This window comes from Sorex fumeus, unplaced genomic scaffold (genome assembly GCF_029834395.1).
Source record: "Sorex fumeus unplaced genomic scaffold, SorFum_2.1 ptg000033l, whole genome shotgun sequence".
Taxonomy (NCBI): Eukaryota; Metazoa; Chordata; class Mammalia; order Eulipotyphla; family Soricidae; genus Sorex; species Sorex fumeus.
The window spans coordinates 2,544,459-2,565,164 of NW_026606090.1; the positions used below are offsets into that span (position 1 = coordinate 2,544,459).

At 42.2% G+C, this 20,706-nt stretch overlaps 1 protein-coding gene across 1 annotated transcript in view; it reads left to right on the plus strand.

Moving 5' to 3' along the window:
• PRDM5 (PR/SET domain 5) overlaps positions 1 to 20,484 on the plus strand; it is a 192,342-nt gene extending 171,858 nt beyond the window's left edge. Inside the window, exons 15-16 of the mRNA XM_056116900.1 lie at positions 17,362 to 17,466; positions 20,223 to 20,484. Coding sequence (XP_055972875.1) covers positions 17,362 to 17,466; positions 20,223 to 20,387 — 270 coding nt within the window. The 3' untranslated portion in view covers positions 20,388 to 20,484. The remainder of the gene's footprint in view (positions 1 to 17,361; positions 17,467 to 20,222) is intronic.
• Positions 20,485 to 20,706: the final 222 nt, after the last annotated feature.

A 20,706-nucleotide genomic window follows, 5' to 3' on the forward strand; every position in this document is an offset into this window, starting at 1 on the left:
TTTTCTATTTGCTTAAAAATGCCTTTGGAATTTTGATAGGGATTATATTGCATTCTACTTTAGATTAGATGGAATTTTACACAATATTAATTCTTTCAATTCATGAGCAAAATTATTTTTCCATTTCTTTTAACATTGACTTACTTTTTGTACATAGGTCTTTTACCTCCTTTTAAAATTCATTCCCAGATAATTTCATTATTTTGATGTGAATTTAAATTGGATTATTTTTATAGTTTAGTTCCTAATTTCTTATTTGTATTTAGAAACACAGGTTGGTGCGGTAGCACAGTGGGTAGGACGTTTGCCTTGCACGCGGCCGACCCGGTTTTGGTTCCTCCGCCCCTCTCGGAGAGCCCAGCAAACTACTGAGAGTATCTCGCCTGCATGGCAAAGCCTGGCAAGCTCCCCGTGATGTACTCAATATGCCAAAAATAATAACAAGTCTCACAATTTGTTGTGAGCCATTACTGATGCCCACACGAGCAAATCGATGAACAATGGGAGGACAGTGCTACAGTTTAGAAACACAAAACATTGTACATTGGCTTTGTATCCTGCCATTTTACAGAACTCATTCATTTCTAAAACTTTTTTGGTGGAATTTGTAATGTTTTCCCTGTGATTCTCTTGTCATCTCTAAATAGAAGTAATTTATTTCTTATTATTTAGATACCTTTTATATCTTTTTCTTACCCAGTTGCTTTAACTGGGACTTCCAAAACTATGTTGAACTATAGTGCTGAGTGGACATTCACATCTTATTCCTCATTTAAGGGGAAAACTTTTGGGTATTATTACCTTGACATGACGTTTTCTGTGGCTCTGTAGAGATTATAGCCTTTACTTGTTGGACTATGTTCTTTCTATAACCACTTAATTGTTAGTTTTTATCACAAATGGATGTTGAATCCTGTTGAAACATGCCTCTTCTAGCTCTTAATATTATTTGACATCTATCTTTTGTTGATTCTAAAGTGAATAAATTTGCATACGTCAAACACTGTGCATCACTGGAACAAGGCCCACTTGGCTATGCTGTTTGATTCTTTCAGGTATTGTTTAATTTGATCTACCATGCATGATTTTGTTGAATTTGGTGTCTGTGTTTATCAGAGACACTGCTATACTGTTGTTTTCATGTGATGTCCTTGTTTGGATTTGGAATGAGTAACACTGGCCTCAGAAAATGTGTTTACAAAAGTTCTTCCTCTTCCATTTTGGGAAAAGTTTGAGGGAAATCATTATCTGGCCTTGGAAGTTTGGCAGAATTTACCCCTGAACCTTGCTGGATTGTTGCCTTTGGGGTGGTGTCTCTGGTGTATGTGAGGAGAGTGCTAATGGTGAGTGACTCCCCTATCTGTGGCCTCTCTCAGCTGCTAGGTAGGTGGGTCTCCCCTTTCCAGCTCTACTGCCTCTATCTGCCCACTTTCAGAAATACGGATGTAGGTCAGACGGGGCTTCGGGTGTGATGGACTATTGAGAATGATGTGCAGTCATACATGATTCTGGTTATAGTATGTACGGGAGCAGTGCCAGCAACTTACTCCTCCATGGCAGCGACATCACTTGAGAGGCATTCTCGGGGGCACAAAAGGGGTTTCGGGCTGTGAAATTTCAAGCACTGAGCTAGTTCCCAGTAAATAGTGATGGTGTTTTGTATCAGTCGTGAATTTGAACTAAATTAATGAGGAATTCCCTTCTCTGGAGCATATAAAGATCCCAACAGTGAAACTAATAAGTTAAAAGTCACCACTGTGTTTTTTTGGAAAGCTTACTGCTCATCACTGATGCTAATATATGATTGTTTTATTGGAGATACAGGAATGGTGTCTTGTAAAGGAACAGCGCACACATTGACCAGCTCGAATCCATGTGTCATGCAAGCCAACACAATATGCTCTCACCAAACACCAGACACACTTATGAAAGAAAACTGAGCTCACATTTACTTGCATCTGGGAAAAAAAGAGAAAAGAATGTGTTAGATGCAAAGGGTAGAGAATGAAGATAGTAACTTTCTGAATAAACATAATGTTCTGCAACTATGTTTAGGACGTCAGAAGTGCCCATTGGATAATCAAAATTAGAAAACAAGAATTTCTCCCATTTCAAGCAGTAATCTTGTGGGATCATCTCTTACTTCATTTTGTACAGAGATATATTTTAGGCTGGCTGCCTTGCTATATTTTTTTTGTCTAAACATTTTCCAACTTGAGCACATGTAAATCTAGCAAGATCTCTGCCAGGACAAAGCTGGGATCCTCACCTGTGCAAACAGGCTGAGTTTCGGGGCAGTTCTGAGGGCTTCGAAGGGCAAGTTCGTGATCCCAGCTCTCAGCCATCTGTGCAGTGTGTTGACTCAGAGAGGTAATTTATATTGATGAGCTGATTTCCTCTGACTTCTCCCCAGTCCTTGATGGTTTAGCCTCACCTGTTGACACGAACTTGGCTGAAACGCATGCTCAGTTGGCCATGGGCAAATTGGCTGCCTGTGGGATAGCACCTTTTCGCTGTGTTCTCATTATTTTCAAAGGTGTGTAATGGGATAAGTATGTTATGAGAAGTAGATACCCCTTCTCGAAGGCTTTGCATTTACATAATTCCTTTCTCCTGCAGACCTCTGAATAAACTTCATGGTTTTATTCAAAGATGGATTACACTTGCCACCATCACATATGTCGGGGAGTCTGCCTGTTATTTTTGGAAGTGGGCACGCTGGATTAAATCTGCTCTCTGGGGGCTGGTTGAAGCTGCCTCTTGAATGAAAGTCTGTGGCAGCAAGGAATTCTTTCTTTACATCATTCCCCATTCCCCTACATCATGCTACTTAAATCGACAGGGATAGTTAGGATTTGTAGCACATCATATTTCAGTGTAGCCATAAAAAGTGATGGTGGATGGACAAATAGACTATAGTTCCATTTCCAGCTGCCCTGTCTTTGCGTTGCAAATCTTTTGGACTCTTTTGGAGGATACAGACCACATCTTCCTCCTGGCTGAGTTTCTTACCCTTTCTACCACAGTGCCTTGCTCAAGAACATTCAAGACCTTCAAGGGGGAATTTACTCTGTTACATCATCACCTGGTCATGGGGGTTGTCTGGATTACTGTCAACTCGTTTGTAAATAGAGCTTGAAACATTTAAATTAATTAAAATATAGGCTGAAACTATGAGTTAATATATCGGAAGGGCCCCTTACAGAGGAAGTCGTGTTTTTTCTCTCTGCCTTGGCCTTTGGTGCTGGATTACTAATGGATTGCTAAGACCAAAGTTTTCAGGAACATTCCATTGGTCAGTGATCTCTTTGAAACACACACACACACCACATACACATACACACACACACACACACACACACACACAGCTTTCTAAAGCTTGTAAGACTTTGATTTTCATCAGTTTTTAGGGAACATCAAAAACACTGAAGACTGTATGCACTGAGGGATCAATGCTCTAACATCAGAATCTGTGTTCTCACAACTCTGGATAATGAGATTCCTGAATGGAATTCCAGTCTGATTTTTCTTTGAAATTTGACATTCTTGTTTTTGAAACTAGATGTATGTCTGTGGTATTTTTTCCTGTGGGCCTTCTATATTTTCTGTCACACTTATTACCTTATTTTTTTGATATTTCAAAATTTGATATATAATCATTTAATGTGAGCATAACTTTTTCTCTATTCTAACATTTTTCCATTGACGTAGTTTTCTTTCATTAGGCCTTTGAGAGAAGATTTTAAGCAATTAGTAATTATGCAGGAAAGAAATAGCTTCCCCTTACATAATTTAAATAATGACATTCCTTCACTTAACCAGCCTTCTTGTTCTTCTAAAGATTACAAAGAAAACATTCTTTACAATGCATGTCTCATAATGTTCTCAGCATTCTTATCGGCAGATACATTTCAGTTCCTTTATAGCTCTTCTGACGCATAGGAAACCTGCTGTCATCCAAAAGTAAACTCCCACTTCCACAACTGGAGTTTTCAGGTGAGCTGGGCATTATCCTTTTGAATGACCAGTTGCCAACTTGAAGGTTCTGTTACAGTAGTCAGCTTCTATCCTTGAGCTACTATTGTTGCTATGAAATAAGGCATTTGGGGACCACATCCAGTGGTCCTCAGAGCGTATTCCTGGCTCTGTTCTCCAGGATCACTCTTGTTGGACTCAGGGGTCTGTGTAGTGCCTGTGATCAAATGTGGCTTGGCCGTGTGCAAGGCAAGTGCCCTACTTGATTCACTCTAGCCCAGGAATATGTACTACGATTGGAAACAGTCTGAGTGCATCACTGGAAGGAATGTTCCACTTGCCCTCATAGATTCCCACGTTTGCATATATATATGTGTGTATGTGCATATATGGAAGGTGAGTTTGGCACCCGGGATGGCTCATGAGCACTGGCCCTGGAGCCCTCCTTTGAAATCTACCCTCTCTATCCAGTTGGAGGTAGTTTGCAACTGTGTCTTCACCTGTTAAAGGAGAAGAATCCTAACCAAATTGACCTATTAACAATTTAACTGGGGATGGAGCTAGGAGAGATAACTCTTTAAAAGTACCTTAACCCCATGGCAGCCAGTACAAAGTAGGCAGTACCAGGGTTAGAGCAGAATTGAGTGGTGAGGAAGGGAACTAGAAGTTGTTTCTGCTGGTGTAATAACTGCATTTTCAGTTGAGTTGGTGATGGATCCAATTAAAGTTTTCACTCTGGGCGCACATTTACAGGCACTTGGGAAGCTGCTAAGATTAGGAGTGGCTGGTGGCTGGGCTGACCAGTCGCATCGGGGGTCCCTGGAGGAGGAGTGGGGCTCACACCTGCAGACTGGTCAGAAGCCCCAGGCAAGGACTAAGGAGAGTGTGGGGAAAAGTTTGTGCCTCGCTATTCCAAACGGGCAGATTTAAAGCTCCTCAGGACCCCCGTGTTTGAGCTAGTTGGTGCGATTCTTTGCAGGCACACAAGGTTTGCTCGCTGTTCACTCCTGCAAGTGCTGGGACTTGCTGTCCAGCCGTAGCACTGACACGCATGATTCTGCGAGCCTCAGGGTGGATTAATTAGAAAACCCCTTCCCCCCACCCTCAGCCTTCTTGTTTCTATTTAAAGTCTTTGTGCAACACGTTTGTATAAAAATTATATTCCATTTTACTGTGCTTATTTTTAGTTTTCTATATGTGAATTGTGCAATTCATTCTCCTCGTTTATGGCCAGTGTGTTTCCCATTAGCTACAATGCACAAACAATTATGGACGCGTGATATCAGGAAACTGCTTTCAACATTCAACCTGCTTTCCATGGGCTTCATCAAAAACTGAGGTTTTTTAGGGGCATGGTTGCCCAGGCTCTGAGTACGTCTTGTCATCTATTGAAAGATCACACCACTATAAAAACAATAAGAAGTTGAACCAAAAAAAATGCCACAAAAGCAGTAAACCTCAGTGAAAGAGGTTTCCTTGGTGAGGACATCTGGGTGAGGGAGATGAAATGCATGTGGGTGTGTGCAACAGGAGCGCTGGGAGCCGTCCCGGGCCCAGAGATGTGCAGGCCAGCCCCTCCTTGAGGCATGGGTCATGGGGACCCCCAACCACCCCAGTGCTACAATCCCACCTGCAGTTCCTTGGGGGGAACTGGCTATTTTATGGAAGGAGACAGTCATCTTCTAGTCATAAAGCCAGTGGTGCTAAGAGGACGGCCACTAGTAATGTGGAAGAATCTGGAAATATTGGCAGAAGCTGTGTCCCGGGTATCCAGACCCAGGCCAACTCTGGCCAGTGCACAGGTTGCTGCCCAGAGCTCCAGCTTAGCAGCTTATGATCTGGAAGTGCTGTGATGGGCAGGACACAGTGGCCCTAAGTAGACAGTGAAACCAGCAGCACTCACAGGAAAACATAGGGACCCCCTCACCCTGGAATACACACGCAAAGCAGGATCCCTGCTTGACCCCCAATACCTGTGCCTGACGGAACAGCATTTCCAGGATATGCTCTGCCTTTCTGAGAGCAAAAGTCCTCCACTACTCCCTCGAGGACAAGATCTTCCAGTGCTGAAGAAAATGGCCAAATTTTTTAGCTTTAGAACAACATGAAAGCAATTTAATTTTTGTTGTTGTTATTGTTAGTGTTTTATAAGGAAGAGATCCAAAGAGGCAAAGAGACCAGGATCCTGAATCCCTGTCTCCTAACAGGACTGTCAGGTCTGTTTCCACTTTTCACCTCCCCACCTAACTGAGCCAGGAAACCTGGAACTTTTCTAAATTGCACTATAGTGGCAAGTTGTTCCAAGTGTAGACAGAATTCTGAGGGTGAACATAATTTTCTGTAGTGTGCGTGGGAGAACTTGTTCACCTTGATGATGCTAACACAGAAGTGCAGACATGTCTATGATCAGTCAGCTGGAAGCTGACCCCATGCTGGTCTGATGCAGCCTGGCCAGAGCCCATGGCCACGCGGGTGCTGGTCTCTAAAGAGAAGATGAGCACAGGCCTAGTGAGGTGGCATTTAAGACTTGGATGCCACATGGGCATCACTCTAAATCTGTGTCGCTTGTGCTGAACTTGAGAACCCTGTTCAAGGAAGCTTGGCTGGGCAGGGGGGCAGGCTGGGCTAAGCTGCAGTCTGACACCTGGACACTGTCCTCATCCATGAGACATCTCAGGCCACATTTGAAAGTTGGCAGTTTGCAGACACAAAAGCTGGAGTGTGAAATGACGTTGCCCTAAGCCCTTCAAAAGTATCATGCAGCCCTTGAGTTCCCAGTCACCCATTTTATCCATCGCCCCAGTCTGGGCTGTGTCTAAGGCAGAAGGTCGCCCACCACAGCTGAGCAAATGAGACACTGTTTAGTTAGGAACTTCATCTGTAGGAAACCTGGTCCAGGGTGGGGCTTCATGAGGTTTTCAAGGCTGCCTTTCAAATTCAAAAGTAGGGAAAACCAGCCAGCCAAAACCATCACTTTTTGGCACTCAGAGGGATAAGATTCAGGAATGCGTTTCCTTAGTGGTGGGTGGTGCCTGGCTGCACAAAAGCTCTGATGGGGGGGAAATCAGTTTATGAAGTGGAAGGACGGATCCCACATCTGTGTCGGGCTCACAAGTTCACCTTTCTCATCAGCACCCTGTGTTTTCATGTATCCCACCTGCTGCTGGGGCAGCCACCCTGCACATACCAGCTCCGACTGGTGCCTTTTTGGTGCTTGCATATTTTCCTGGCTTTAATCCGGATACTGTGTGCCCTTCTGTGATTTACTCTGTGACCTCCGCCATACAGTAGAGATGCGTCCGTTCCATCCTGTTCACTGTGGGCCCCTGTAAAAGCAGCCCCAAGACTAGGCCTGTGCTAAATAGCATCTCAGTCTTCTCCCATCTGTGGCCTTGTCTCTGGTGGGTGCACCATGGGGATTTTCCTCTGGTCACCTGGCAGGCAAGTTCGCCTGAATTCAGAGGAGGTGTCCCCAAAGGACTTGAACACTCCTGGCCCTTCAGATGTGGAAAGATGCGACTGCTTGTTCTCTGAGCCAGTGCTTCTCAACCATTCCCCAACCATGTCCCCTATGCTACAGATTGCCCCCCTAGTCTCATGCCGCAGTCTCCACTATTTGTGTGATTTTTCACTTGTGGTCCCTTTTGAATATTCTAGCATTCTTCAAGAGACATTTGGCTCCTGGGTGAGAAATTAGACATTGCAAGATTCAAGTGTCTATACATCCTGCCTTGTGGATGAATTCGACCAAATGTTTTTTCATTAAAATCAGTCTGATGAGACTTCTGATTAATTCTTCCCATGGTGTGAAGGATTCCTTCCTTTAACAAACAGAAGATCTCTATTCAGTCATAGTTTCCATTATAAACACATGGGACAAGTTTTTGTAGCCTAAACTTTGGTGTGAGCATTTGGGAAAAGAAAAAAAATATTAAGAACCTGTTCAGTTTGTCTCTGGTAGAATCCAGCTAATGAGTTTAAAAAGATGTAATTGGGGCCACAGCGATAGCATAGCAGATAGAGCATTTGCCTTGCACGCGACCCACCCGGGTTCGATTCCCAACATCCCATGTGGTCCCCCTAGCACCATCAGGAGCAATTCCTGAGTGCAGAGCCAGGGGTAGCCCCTGTGCATCGCTGGGTGTGACCCAAAAAGCAAATAAAATAAAATAAAAGGCGTAATTGTCATCACACACTCTGAAACAGCAGTAGAAGCAATTTCTCTGATGGAATGGTTTGTAACGAAGGGAAAAAAGTGGGAAGGGAAATGATGGATCATGGTGTGCTGGAAGTAAGAGGTGACTCTATGGGAGCTTTTTATTGGGAGCAGGGTTGGGGGTGGGGGTTTGGAATTCAGCAGCATCCTAAGACGCCCTTCTGTGAGGATTCCCAGGAGCCTTGAGGGAGATCACCCACGGCTCTGCCACCTCCCTGAAGGGCAGGAGATTGGAGCCTCTTCCAGCTCCCCACCTGATCCTTCGTATGAACATGGTTCCACATCCCAGTCCCCAACCACGGGAATTAGATATTCAGGGTCTCCCGCATCCCACATACAGACACAGATTCTCAGGGCTGGAAAGTCGCAGGTTGAATCTATCCAGGAATGCTCTAAATTCAGCTGAGCTTTGTCTGACCATTTTTCGAGAAAGGGACAAGAACAGGAGTCCAACCAGGTACCTTCACCATCCAACTTCATCTCTCTCCCTCCAGCCTGTGCCCTCTATATAAGGGTGGTAAGGTGAGTGACTAGGAATAAAGAGGAACTAGGAAGAAGACTGGGGGCTCTTCTGGGAAAGAAAGGACTTTTATATTCTTCAGTTTCAGATTATTTGGTCCAGTTTTGAGACGTGTGAGCTCTGACATAAAAGGGAGTTCTGGGAGCAGGAATTCTCTGTCTCTGACCTAGGACCCACTCAACGGTAAACTGGTTCCCACCAGAGACAGACCTGAGCGGCCTTCCAAGGAGCAATGTGCCAGGAATTCTCTCTCCTGGCCCAGATGCTGGAGCAGTGCATTCTCGTTGTGTGAGATTTCGGGCGTTAAGAAAGAGACTCACGTGAGGACAGGATTAGCTTCTTCCTGTCCTCACTAGGCCTCAGCACTCAGAGCCTTTCCAGTCAGACTGATAGACCTGGTATGGCAGGGTCCTTTGTCAATTTCTCTAGGGGAAGCCTCAGCACCAGCCTGTCTTCCTGAGGCTCCTGATAGAGCAGGAGGTCCAACAGATACAAAATGACATAATCACAGGTCAACCAGGGAGTCACTTGATTGTCAAACTTCTGAGTTAAAGGAATGTTTAACATGATAAATTTAACTCCCTTCTTTTCTGTCAACATACACTTCTAGTGTTTGTGTGTGTGTGTATGTGTGTGTTTGTGTGTGTGTGTGTTTTTAATGTAGGAGTACTGCTATTTATTCAGCCATTGATTAAGCTGATGGAATTGAACATGAATTCCACATTATATTTTTTTATAATCCAGAATGTTAATTTTATTATTATTATTATTTATTAATCACCGTGAGATACAGTTACAAAACTTTCCTGTTTGAGTTTCCGTCATACAATGATTGATCACCCAACCCTCCAGCAGTGCACAGCTTCCACCACCAAGGTGCCCAGGATCCCTCACCCCTCATCTCTAGTGTCTTTTTATAGGAGAAAACATGTGATGATAATGTAACTTTAGTAATAACATAAATGTATTTATTTTTGGTTTTGGGATCATACCTGGCAATGCTCAGGGGTTACTCCTGGCTCTGCACTCAGGAATTGCCCCTGGTGTGCTCAGGGGACCACATGGGATGCCGGGGATCGAACCTGGGTTGACTGCATGCAAGGCTGATACTCTACCCTCTGTACTATCACTCCAGCCCTGTTTTTTATCACTAGTAGTGACTATACATCTGAAAATTATCAGTATGTGAGGGGATGCATGTATATGTGTACAGTGTAGCACTATTCTCCCGTTGTTCTTTGATTTGCTTGAGCGGGCCCAGTAATGTCTCCATCGTGAGACTTGTTACTGTGTTTGGCATATTGAATACGTCATGGGGAGCCTGCCTGGTTTTGCCGTGCAGGCAAGATACTCTCAGTAGCTTGCTAGGCTCTCTGAGAGGGGCAGAGGAATCGAACCTGGCTCAGCCGGCCCGGCTGCACGCAAGGCAAACGCCCTACCACTGTGCTATCACTCCAGCCCATGTATACAATAAGACTTAGCTATTCAGCCTTTGTTACTTTATAGTACATCTATGGGTCTTTAAACTTCTTGTGATAAGTTTGAAGGCTCTACTGCTAAAAGAACCCTGGCATCCTGACTTGGAGTTACACTCCAGGAATCCCCAGGGCTATTTCGGAGCCAGTGATTTTTAACCTCTGACCTTTGCAGGCAGGTACCAGTGCCCTAGGCATGATTCAGGTCCATGCTCTAGGATAATAATCTGGTCATTATGTTCAGGAGGAGTGAGAGGGATTTGATTAATAGTTAGTGAGACTCAGAAACTTGGTTACTTCTCTTCCAGTGCATTCTGGATACTTCTGGCTTTCTCTGTTTGACACCAACCTGGTGGGGAGTGCTCACTTCCTCAAAAAGAAAGTGTTGGGAGAAATCTTCACTTGAAATGCTTAGAACTACATTTTCCTTCTCAAAATTTTCTTATAATAGGCAACAACTGAAGAAATAGTGCCAAAGGTAAATGCAGTATTAAAGGAGTTTTTAGTTTGGGCAGGCAGGGTAGGGGTGGAGGGTGGAACAAACCATACTTCTCATACTTGCAAGAAAATAGGGGGTTTTTTTTGGCTTTTTTTTATTGACTTAACAGTCATTTTAAATGGATTTTTTTTACATCTTAAAACTATGGTGATTCAATTTCTGGCAATGTGGTAGACTTTGTATCTGGGGAAGAGGGCCTATGCAAAGCCCCTCAATGCTGAATAAAGCAAGGAGCATATCACTGAACTTGCCAAAAAAACAAAGAACAGTAATCCCCAGACACCCACAAAGCTGAAAGCCCAAGCTCCAAGGTCAAGTTAAGGTTATAGCAGCCTGTGGGGTGTTTGCTAGTATTGGTTTTTAATGGTGAGCAGGAACAGGAAGCAAGCTGTGAGCTCAAGTTATAGGCAAGGTGGAAAGACATCCGACCATAATCCCGCGACCCCGGAAACTTATGCTCAGATTGAAGCAGGGGACTCAAAATAATCTACCTTTGGCAAAGAGAGATGCTCAGGACATTTAATTGTCCCGGAGTGATTGTTGGCAAAGGAAGTTGCTCTCCATAAGAGTTTGTAACCACAGTCCTTCAAGTGTATTTGGAGTTCAGACTTAAAATATTTGCCTGACCGGAGAGCCCCGAGGCAAGAAATAAACTTAAAATGGTCTTTGATTGATAGTATCCCAGCTCATCTGGCAGAGGCAAATACAAAAGCTGTCTGGAGGGACTTCGACTCAACTTAGAGGTCACAAGATTTTAGCAGATAAGACCACCAAATGTGAGTGCAGGGCTCCAAATTCCAGAAAGAGAAATGAGAGCCATAAGCAAGAGACAGAGGAAACCACGAAGGACAGAATCAGACTTCCAGGAAGGCTAAAGACAGAGATTGATCAGATCAAGGGAACCATAGATCTGCCTAGAATAGTTTTAAATGGGTAGTAAATAAGTGAAGTGTAATTTTGGAAAGGGCAAACTACAAGGTGCTAGAACTTAAAAAAGTGATTATGGAAATGAAAATCTCAAATGATCTCATGAAACAGGAAGGTATTTGTAGCAGAAGAGAACTGATAAAGTGATCAATCAATTCTAACCAAATTACCCAGAGAAGTTGCAGCCCTGAAGATGGAAATGATAAAAAGTGGTTATTTACAGACTGGATTTATAGATATAGGATTTATAGACTTTCAGCAGCAAGTGAGAACAAAGATATTTTTAAAAGTATGAAATTCTTGGAACACCAACTATGTATATATAAAAGCATGAAAGATAAATATGCACAAGTCAACCACATGGTGTAAACCATACTGCATGTATAAAGTAATTCCATATTGAATATTAACATCAAGATATAAAGGTACACAATTCAGTTATAAAATGCCACAGGAACATAATGTAGAGTGAATGCACATTATGTTGATCACTATACTGCATATTTTTAAATTACTGAGCCTAGATACTAGTTGAAATGGTTTTTAAATGTTAACTAGACTTATTGTGGGGATTATTCTTCTGTGTAGACAAACATGATATCATTAATTTGTACATCTGAAGCTCATGTAATACATATTGATGTTACCGTTAACAATAAACATTCATTGTTTAAGAGTTTGGGGAAAATATCAGAAAAGGGATGACAGCCTCATGCACATTCCAAATTTTTGTCCTCTTCCCAAACTGAGGGACCCAATGACCACCCCCTCACATCTGCTGGAAACACTGGCAAGTGGGAGGCCTGTCAGTGCTCCTGGGTGCCTGTAATTTGTAGCCTGCTTGAACCCTTTATCCAGGATTAATGTTAGGAGTATTAATGTTCACTTTTCCCTCTTACTGTGACACTTTCTCTGAAACCATGATTTACCGAGAGCTAGCTCAGACTCTGTGACTTCCTGTCCCTAGGTGCCAGGCAGAAACTTCTGGGGTGAGGTCCAAAGCATCTATCTCTTGTTGAGGTCAGAGGCTGTGGAGAGCCATTAAAGTGCTGATATAACAGCATCTCTATAAAATCCTGTAGAAACAAATGTGCCTAACCGAAAAGTACAAAATATTACCATTGTTACACATTTGTTTCATTTGGTGCCAAAACCAAAACTGAAAAGGGAACTGGTTAAGTAGAACAATAAGACCAGGGTCCTATGGTACACTTGCTATCCCCACCCCACCCCCAATCTATTTATTGATAAATTTTATGTAATTCCAAAGTCTACCTTCCCAGAAGCATTTGTTCATACGCAATCTGTCAACCATTACTCAGCTGTTTTAGCTTGAGTTAGGGGGTCATCATCCAGCCCACTTGTTTTGACTATGGAGTTTGGTGAGTTAGCTCTCTTCCATTGAAAACACAAACACATGGCGGGGAGAGTACAGCAGGTAGGGAGCTTGCCTTGCCCACAGCCGACCTGGGTTCCATCACCAGCATCCCCTAAGCCCCGAAGGGTGTGGCCCCAAACCATAAAACCCCAGACACAAAAATTTTCCATCTATATTATGGGCTGACTGGTGTGATGAAAAGTCTTCTCTCTTCAGGGAAAGGAGAGGGAAATCAGGAGAAGGAAAAAAAGTGAGTAAAACATGTATGTATGTTGCTATAGCTTCCCGTCAGTCTCTCAGGACAGAACCAGGTGAGGTGCAGGTCCCCAGTGCGCTTCCTCAGTGCTGTGACATGAACCTGACAAGTGGTGTTTTGTTGCCAAGGGTGTGGCAGGGGGTGGCCAGGAGCGTTCTGAAGCTGTCTTTCAATCAATAACCTTTCTCGGTGGAGAGATGTGTGGATTCAAGTCTCCATCCCACTGATGTGTCCTGGAAAAGAATCGCGTGACCAGAACAAGCAATTAGACATTGAAATCTTTCTGCCTTAACTGTGGGTTCAGGGAGACAAAACTTCTGGGCAATTTTGAGCCATCTGTAACTGTATCAGAATGCAAGAGTTTCTAAATTTTAGAAGATGTGGATAAATCCAAAGAGATACTTGGGGAACTTGGAGTTGTTGGGAAGATCTTTGCAAATTTGGCTAATTGAGTTTTTAATACTGGTTCCCACTGAATCAGATAGTTGAGCCAGGCACGGCAAAAACAGGGTAAGTTGAGCAGATGACATAACTCACTGGGTCACCTGGCCAGCACAATGCATTTCTTGATTTTTATAAAATTCAAGAGAAATTTTTCAGGTAGAGCTGGTTCATGTCCAAGATGTCACTGGACTCACATAAGAGACAGTCACCTATTTATAAGAGAAAGTGAGAGTAAAAATGTAGATTAAAACTTAGGCCTTAAAGTTTGAGGTAGCTATGAGAACAGGTGTACTTGGATGACATTTTAGACAGATAAGACAAGCAAGGTAGCCAGTTTTTTTTTTGTAGCCCTATTAATCTCCTAGTTCATTACGAAGATTATCATTTCATATAGAACCATAGAAGTTTAACACAAATGTAGTGATCAGGAGTATAAACAGAAGAGGTCCATTGTATTTGGTGGGGGGCGTGAGGTGCACACCTGTCAACACTTGGGCATCATATGGGATGCCAGGGATCCAAACCAGCTGGCCATATGTAAGGCAAGTGCCTTCCCCTCAAGCTGGAATTTTCTTTGTGTTGTATCAGTGGTGGTTGAATTTCCAACCCTGTTGTTCTGATGAAATTCTTCTAGCTGACATATGGAGATATCTTACTGTGGCTATTTTGCAGAGTTATTTTCAGAACATCATTTCTTATTTTAAAAAAATAGCAGGTAATTTCCTGTAGAGTCTCAAGTCCTTTCAGATAGTTATAGAATCTGGGGGGTGGAGACTTAGTACAGGGCTTAAGGCACTTAGCTTGCATGAGGGAGACCCAGTTCATTCCCTGGTATGACATAAGTTCCCGAGCACTGCTGGGGGTGGCCCAAAAGAATGTACTAACAAAAAAATTCTAGAATCTTTTTTCTCTTCATTTGGATGGAAGAGAATATCCAGCTATGTCCAGGGTTTACCCCTGGCTCTATGCTCAGGGATCACTTAGGAAGGGCTCAAGAAGCATATGTAGTGTTGAGAAACAATCCCAGGTTGGCTACATGCAAGGCAAGTGGCTTACCCACAATTGCTTTGGCGATCCCAGAAGCAAATACCAATTTCAAAAAGCTCATTCAGTTGGGCCAGAGAAGCATACAAGTGATCATCGTTTGAAAGTCAGCACTACTGTGGTCCCAAAACAATAACAGACTGGAGCTATAGCACAGCAGTAGGGCATTTGCCTTGCACGCAGCCAGCCCGACCGAGCCGGGTTCAATTCCTCTGCACCTCTCAGAGAGCCCGGCAATCTACCGAAAGTATCTTGCCTGCATGGCAAAGCCTGGCAAGCTACCTGTGACGTATTCAATATGCCAAACACAGTAATAGCAAGTCTCAAGAAAAAAAAAATGGAGACGTTACTGGGCCCGCTGGAGCAAACTGATGAACAATGGGAGGACAGTGTTTATTTGACAGTGTATGTTATCATAAATATTAAATATGGTAAAAGTTTCATTTCTTCAAAATGATAGAGGGTTCTATTTTCCAATAGTAATTATACTTAAAAAAATTACATTCATCCTGTACTCAGTGGAAACCTCAAAGTTTGTACACTAAGCTTAATTCACTGTAGGATGTAGGATGATTTGTTCATTCTTTTTTTTTCCCTTTATTTTATTTTTTTTTTAAGTTGTAGATTTACAATTTTTTGTGCTTTGGTTTCAATTATACAATGATCAGATACCCATCCATCCACCAGTGCCCATTTTCCACCACCATGGATAATATCCCTCCCACCCCCATCCCCCCATCCCCCCTGTCTCTGTGGCAGGGCAATCCCTTGTGTTCTCTCTCTCCTTTTGGGTGTTGTGGTCTGCAAAAGAGGCATTGAGTGGCAAACATGTTCAGTCCATAGTCTACTTTCAACATGTATCTCCCCTCCTGGGAGGATCCTCCAAACATCCTTTATTTGGTGCTTCCTTCTCTATCTGAACAGCCCTTTCCTCTAGGATACCCGGCTGGCCTCTAAGTTATGGAGTAATCCTCCTGGTGCTGATCTCAGCTATTCTTGGGTATTAATCTCATACTTTGTTACTTTATATCCCCCAGATGAATGCAATCTTTCTATGTCTATCCCTCTCTTTCTGACTCATTTCGCTTAGCATGATACTTTCCATATTGTACCACTTGTATGTAAATTTCATGACTTCATCTTTTCTAACAGCTACATAGTACTCCATTGTGTAGATGTACCAAAGTTTCTTTAACCAGTCATCTGTTCTTGGGCATTCAGGTTTCTTCCAGTTTCTGGCTATTGTAAAGATTTGTTCATTCTTAGGAAAGCTGTACAACCCACAATCATCCTCACTGAGGTTTGAGTCCATGTGGACAGGAATAGTGAGAGAGCACTGTGAGGTACAGCAGATAGATCTCTCTTCCCCCTGGAGAACACACCTCTTAGCAACACTGGTCTGTCTCTGAGGAACCATGTAGCAGTGGTGTGTGGCTACATGCAGAAAACTGAAAATGGTCGGGACCAGATGGTCATCAAGATGATTACAAAATTCGGCTTGAGGAAAATTCAGATTATATGTGTGTCTAGATGTTCTGAATATATTTCTAGTTGTATTTGAAAAATTATTCAGGGAAAAATAATCTTGTGCCTTGCTTAGTGATCCCTGCATGCATATGCATACAAGTGCAGTGAGAATACAGAGAAAGGCTCAGGGTGCCAGGGGCAGTCGGGAAGGCTGTTTGCAGGGGAGATGACGCTGTTTTGAAACTCCTTAGACACATAAGAGAAGTGCATATTGTCCCTGTGACATTAAGTTTGGAAGATAAAATCTTTAATAGAGTTAGAATATTTGAGAAACTAACCACTTCACTGCCAGTGTACTCAGAACAGATCTTTTTGGATGAACTGGTAATTGGCCTGCGGTTTCAGTGAACAGTGCTGATGGTTATTGTTTTATACAAAGATGGGGATAGAGGTTCCTGATAGCAAAAGATGGGTAAGAAAGTTGGAACATTTTTCTTTTTCCTGTAGTCTATGATCAACACAGATATATATATATATATATATATATATATATATATATATATACATATATACATAACGTGACTCAGTGGTAGAGTGAATAACCCACAGGAGACCCTGGGTTGGATTACAGGTACCGCACACACAAACAAAATAGTAATTTGGATTTTATAAAAAGAATAACCTGTCTAAGAAAAACCATTACTATGTGATAGAAATAAATATACATCATTCAGAGTTGAGTCCAACCATTTTCTTCTTTTAAATGTACCACTCCCACCAGCATCTGTTGTATGTTTGATTCTGACATTTCATCCCGGAACCCCTGAGACAGTAAACATTTTGCACCCTCTAGATGAGGGGTCACAAATTTGCTTGCTCTGAGATGCTGTTAACATCTCGGCAAAATTTCACTGCACTGAGTCCAAACAGCAAACCTGAGTTCCTTTCGTTAAGCAGTTCCACTTCAGGCAGCACTCAGAACCCAGCTTTGCAAAGACAGGACTTTAACCAAAGTCACAGAATCCAAGCTTACACCTGAGCCATTGGATGGTTTTAGAACATGAGAATTTGCTATCACTCAGGGCACTTCTGTCATGGCCACCACCCCCAGGAGGCTTTGTCCCCTTGAGTTCATCGTGGTCTCTTTCTGTTGCCCCCAGGAGAAGCCATATAAGTGCTCCGAGTGCGGCAAAGCCTTCAGCCAGAAGCGGGGCCTGGACGAGCACAAGAGGACTCACACGGGGGAGAAGCCGTTTCAGTGTGACGTGAGTTGAGCTGCTATTTTCTCTCCCTTGTGTCCACCAGGAACTGGAGCGTGAGTGCGGTGGGGACTGGTCTATGTCTGTTACTGTCTCAGGCTATTGATCTCTCTTGCTGACATAATCCATGTAAGCACATGGTAGTGATTTTATTGATCCTAGTTTACTGGCAGCAAGTAAACTCTGGTTTCTTCAAGACAGGCTTGCGCCCTGTTTTAATGCAATTGAGTCGTTCTCCCATGGTATAAATCTGCAGAAGGAGTTAAGGCTGATTTCATGTGTCTGCCCAAGTGTTTGCAGGTTAGTGGTGGCTAAAAAAGAGATTTAACTGGTTAGAGATATTACTTACTTGGTTAAAATTAAGTGACAACATTTTTTAATGTATAAACTCCTTTGTTCTAATAGTGCTACTGCTAATTCTTAAAATTTCCTGCAGTGGCATTTAAGCTCAAGTGAAATTACAGAAATAGATGCTTAGTTATGACCAAAAGAAGTATTCCCTGGATCAGTAAAATTAATTTGATCATTGATTAATTTGCGAGGGAGGGGGGGAAGATTTCTTAACAAAAACATCACCTTTCTCCTGCATAGGATTGACAGAATCAGCAAAGGTATTAGGGACATATAAGTATCTGGGTGCTTCTTTCAGACACAGAACAGAACAAGTGGGTTGGGGCAGCCCATGCTGGGGGAGCAGTTCAAGGTGGAATGTGCAAGGTTACAGAGCGCAGAACACTCCAAACATGGAAGGAAACTTGAGTCCCCTGCCCGGCCCTGTGGCAGATCCCGAGAGATGGAGCCGGGGGTATACAGTCTGTAGGAAAGGAAACTCACAAACACAAGATGTTTTGCTTGTCCTTCTGAGAAACTCTGGTGGTAAGGTTAAAGCAACAGTGAGCTCCCAGTGGGCCCCCCTATAAAAATACCTCTGTCAAAAGAGAGCTTCTTTTAAGAAAGAAATGTCCAAGAAATGTCCGGAACTGCCCCCACGATGGCATTTCAAGTGGTTTAATTGATTGGAAGCATATTCATCAGGGAAAACCTATTTAGATCATTCAGTTGTACAAGTCGACTAAAAAATACTAAAGGGAGACAAAGTAACTGTATGGACATCTTCTGCCCTCATACTCAAAGCTAGTTATTTTTTGTTGCCTATACTAATATTCTTAGATAAATTGGGCTAGAACATGTGCTTTTGAATGCGCAAGCATGATTTTTTTAAGTATTTTTTTCAATAGTATGTTCAAACTCTAATCATTTTTATCTGTATTCCTTTCTGCCTTGTAGCTTTTCCTTTGACAAATTCTTTTTCTTACAGAATGACTGAGGAAGCATTCACTGTTTTTTTTTTGAAGGGTTAGTGTTTAAGTCAATTTTTAAATGTTAGGTTCCAGTTCATAAAAGGAACCATTTGGTCCTCAACTTACTGAAATCTTTTTAAAAATATATATTTAAGCTCAGACTAGAGAGATAATATAGTGTGTAGGGTACTTGCCTCACACTTGGCTGATCTGAGTTTAATCCCCAACACCCCAGATGTTCCCCTGAGCCCACCAGGAGTGATCTCTGAACACCACTTGATATGTTGTCCACTCACACCCCAAAAAATACCCTATAGAAAGAATTATGAATGTTGAGAAAGTTGACAAAACACCTACATTTTTAAATCCAAAATGATGTGCAACAAGACATATCACAGTCAAATGATCAATAGCAATAAATATACATCAACCTGTATTTTTTTAAAAAGGCAGAGAATTTAAATAGGCATTTCACTACAAAAGACATGCAGATTACCAGACTACCAGCACAGAAGGGGTGTTCTTCATCTCTTTTCTCTAAAGCAGGGCAAGGGCACAGTAAGATTTCACCTCTGCTGGGTTTAGAATGGTTATTTTCAAACCTTTAAAATTTGGTTAAGTTGTAAATAGTATGGTAGGTCCTCCAAAATTAAAGTTAGAGGTGGAATGTCTAGATCATTTGGTAACTTTAAATATTTATTGAAGAATATGAAAATACTAGTTGGAAAAAGCATGTTCATCCTATGATCAGTGCAGCAACTATTTACAATAGCCAATATGTAGAGTAAACGCAGAACCCGTTAATGGATAACTGGATATCTGGTGAAAGAGATACGTGCACAGTGGAATATGACTCGGCATTTAAGAAATGATGTGGTTTTGCCTTTTCTGACAACATTGATGGAGTTGAGGGGATTAGGATAAGTGGGTTCAGTCAGCAGGGGAAAGACTAATTATATGGTATCTGTCTTTCCAGTTCTTTGTAGGATCTAAAGAAACAAAACAAAACTAAAATAATTCTTAGCTAAAATAAGAAAGAACTGGAATAGTGGGGAACACATTTCTACGTTTAAGATGCTTAAAGAATTTGTTAACCTTTATCTTTACAAATGGGGCAAAAATGCAAAGATTACTGGTAAAAAATATCTTGTGTCTCCTATGCTATAGAGATGCTATTGATATTACAGATATTTTAAGAGGTTTAATATGAAATCCGTCCACCCCATAGCGATGAGGGAAATAAAAGTGTTTGTAGAGCAGCAACTGAGACTCAGGGCCCCTACAGCCAATACATTGAAGTGCTTTGAACTATAATAATCTCAGTTTCTACCTAATATTCTGTTTATTTCAAGGTTCCTTTTTGGTACTTCTAGTCAGTACATATGAACAGGCATATGCATGATATCAATTGTTACATTGTCAGGTTTTTCAGTTTGATTAGTACCTTTGGATCTTTTCTAGGTTTGTGACTTGGCTTTTAGCCTGAAGAAAATGTTGATCCGACACAAGATGACGCATAACCCCAATCGCCCGCTGGCAGAATGCCAACTCTGCCATAAGAAGTTTACAAGGAGCGACTACCTCAAGGTGCACATGGACAATATCCACGGCGAAGCTGACAGCTAGTGGGAGCTGGACAGGCCTTAAACTATTCCAAGGTCTCCTAATAGGAAACCCAGAGGTCTCTCATCTGATTAATGGAGCAAAAGTTGCCAAAAATAATTCACTGGTCTCAATTTTTTTTTCACTTGCCTACATTTAAAGCCTGTAGATGCGAAGGCAAAAAGGAAATTCCAACTTTTACCAATCTATGAAATAGAAAAAAAAATCACTCTTGTAAAAATGGAGAAAGGAATCTTGACTTTTTTTTTTTTTTTTTGCATTTGAGTCACTCCCAGTGATGCACATGGTTACTCCTGGCTCTGCACTCAGGAATTACTCCTGG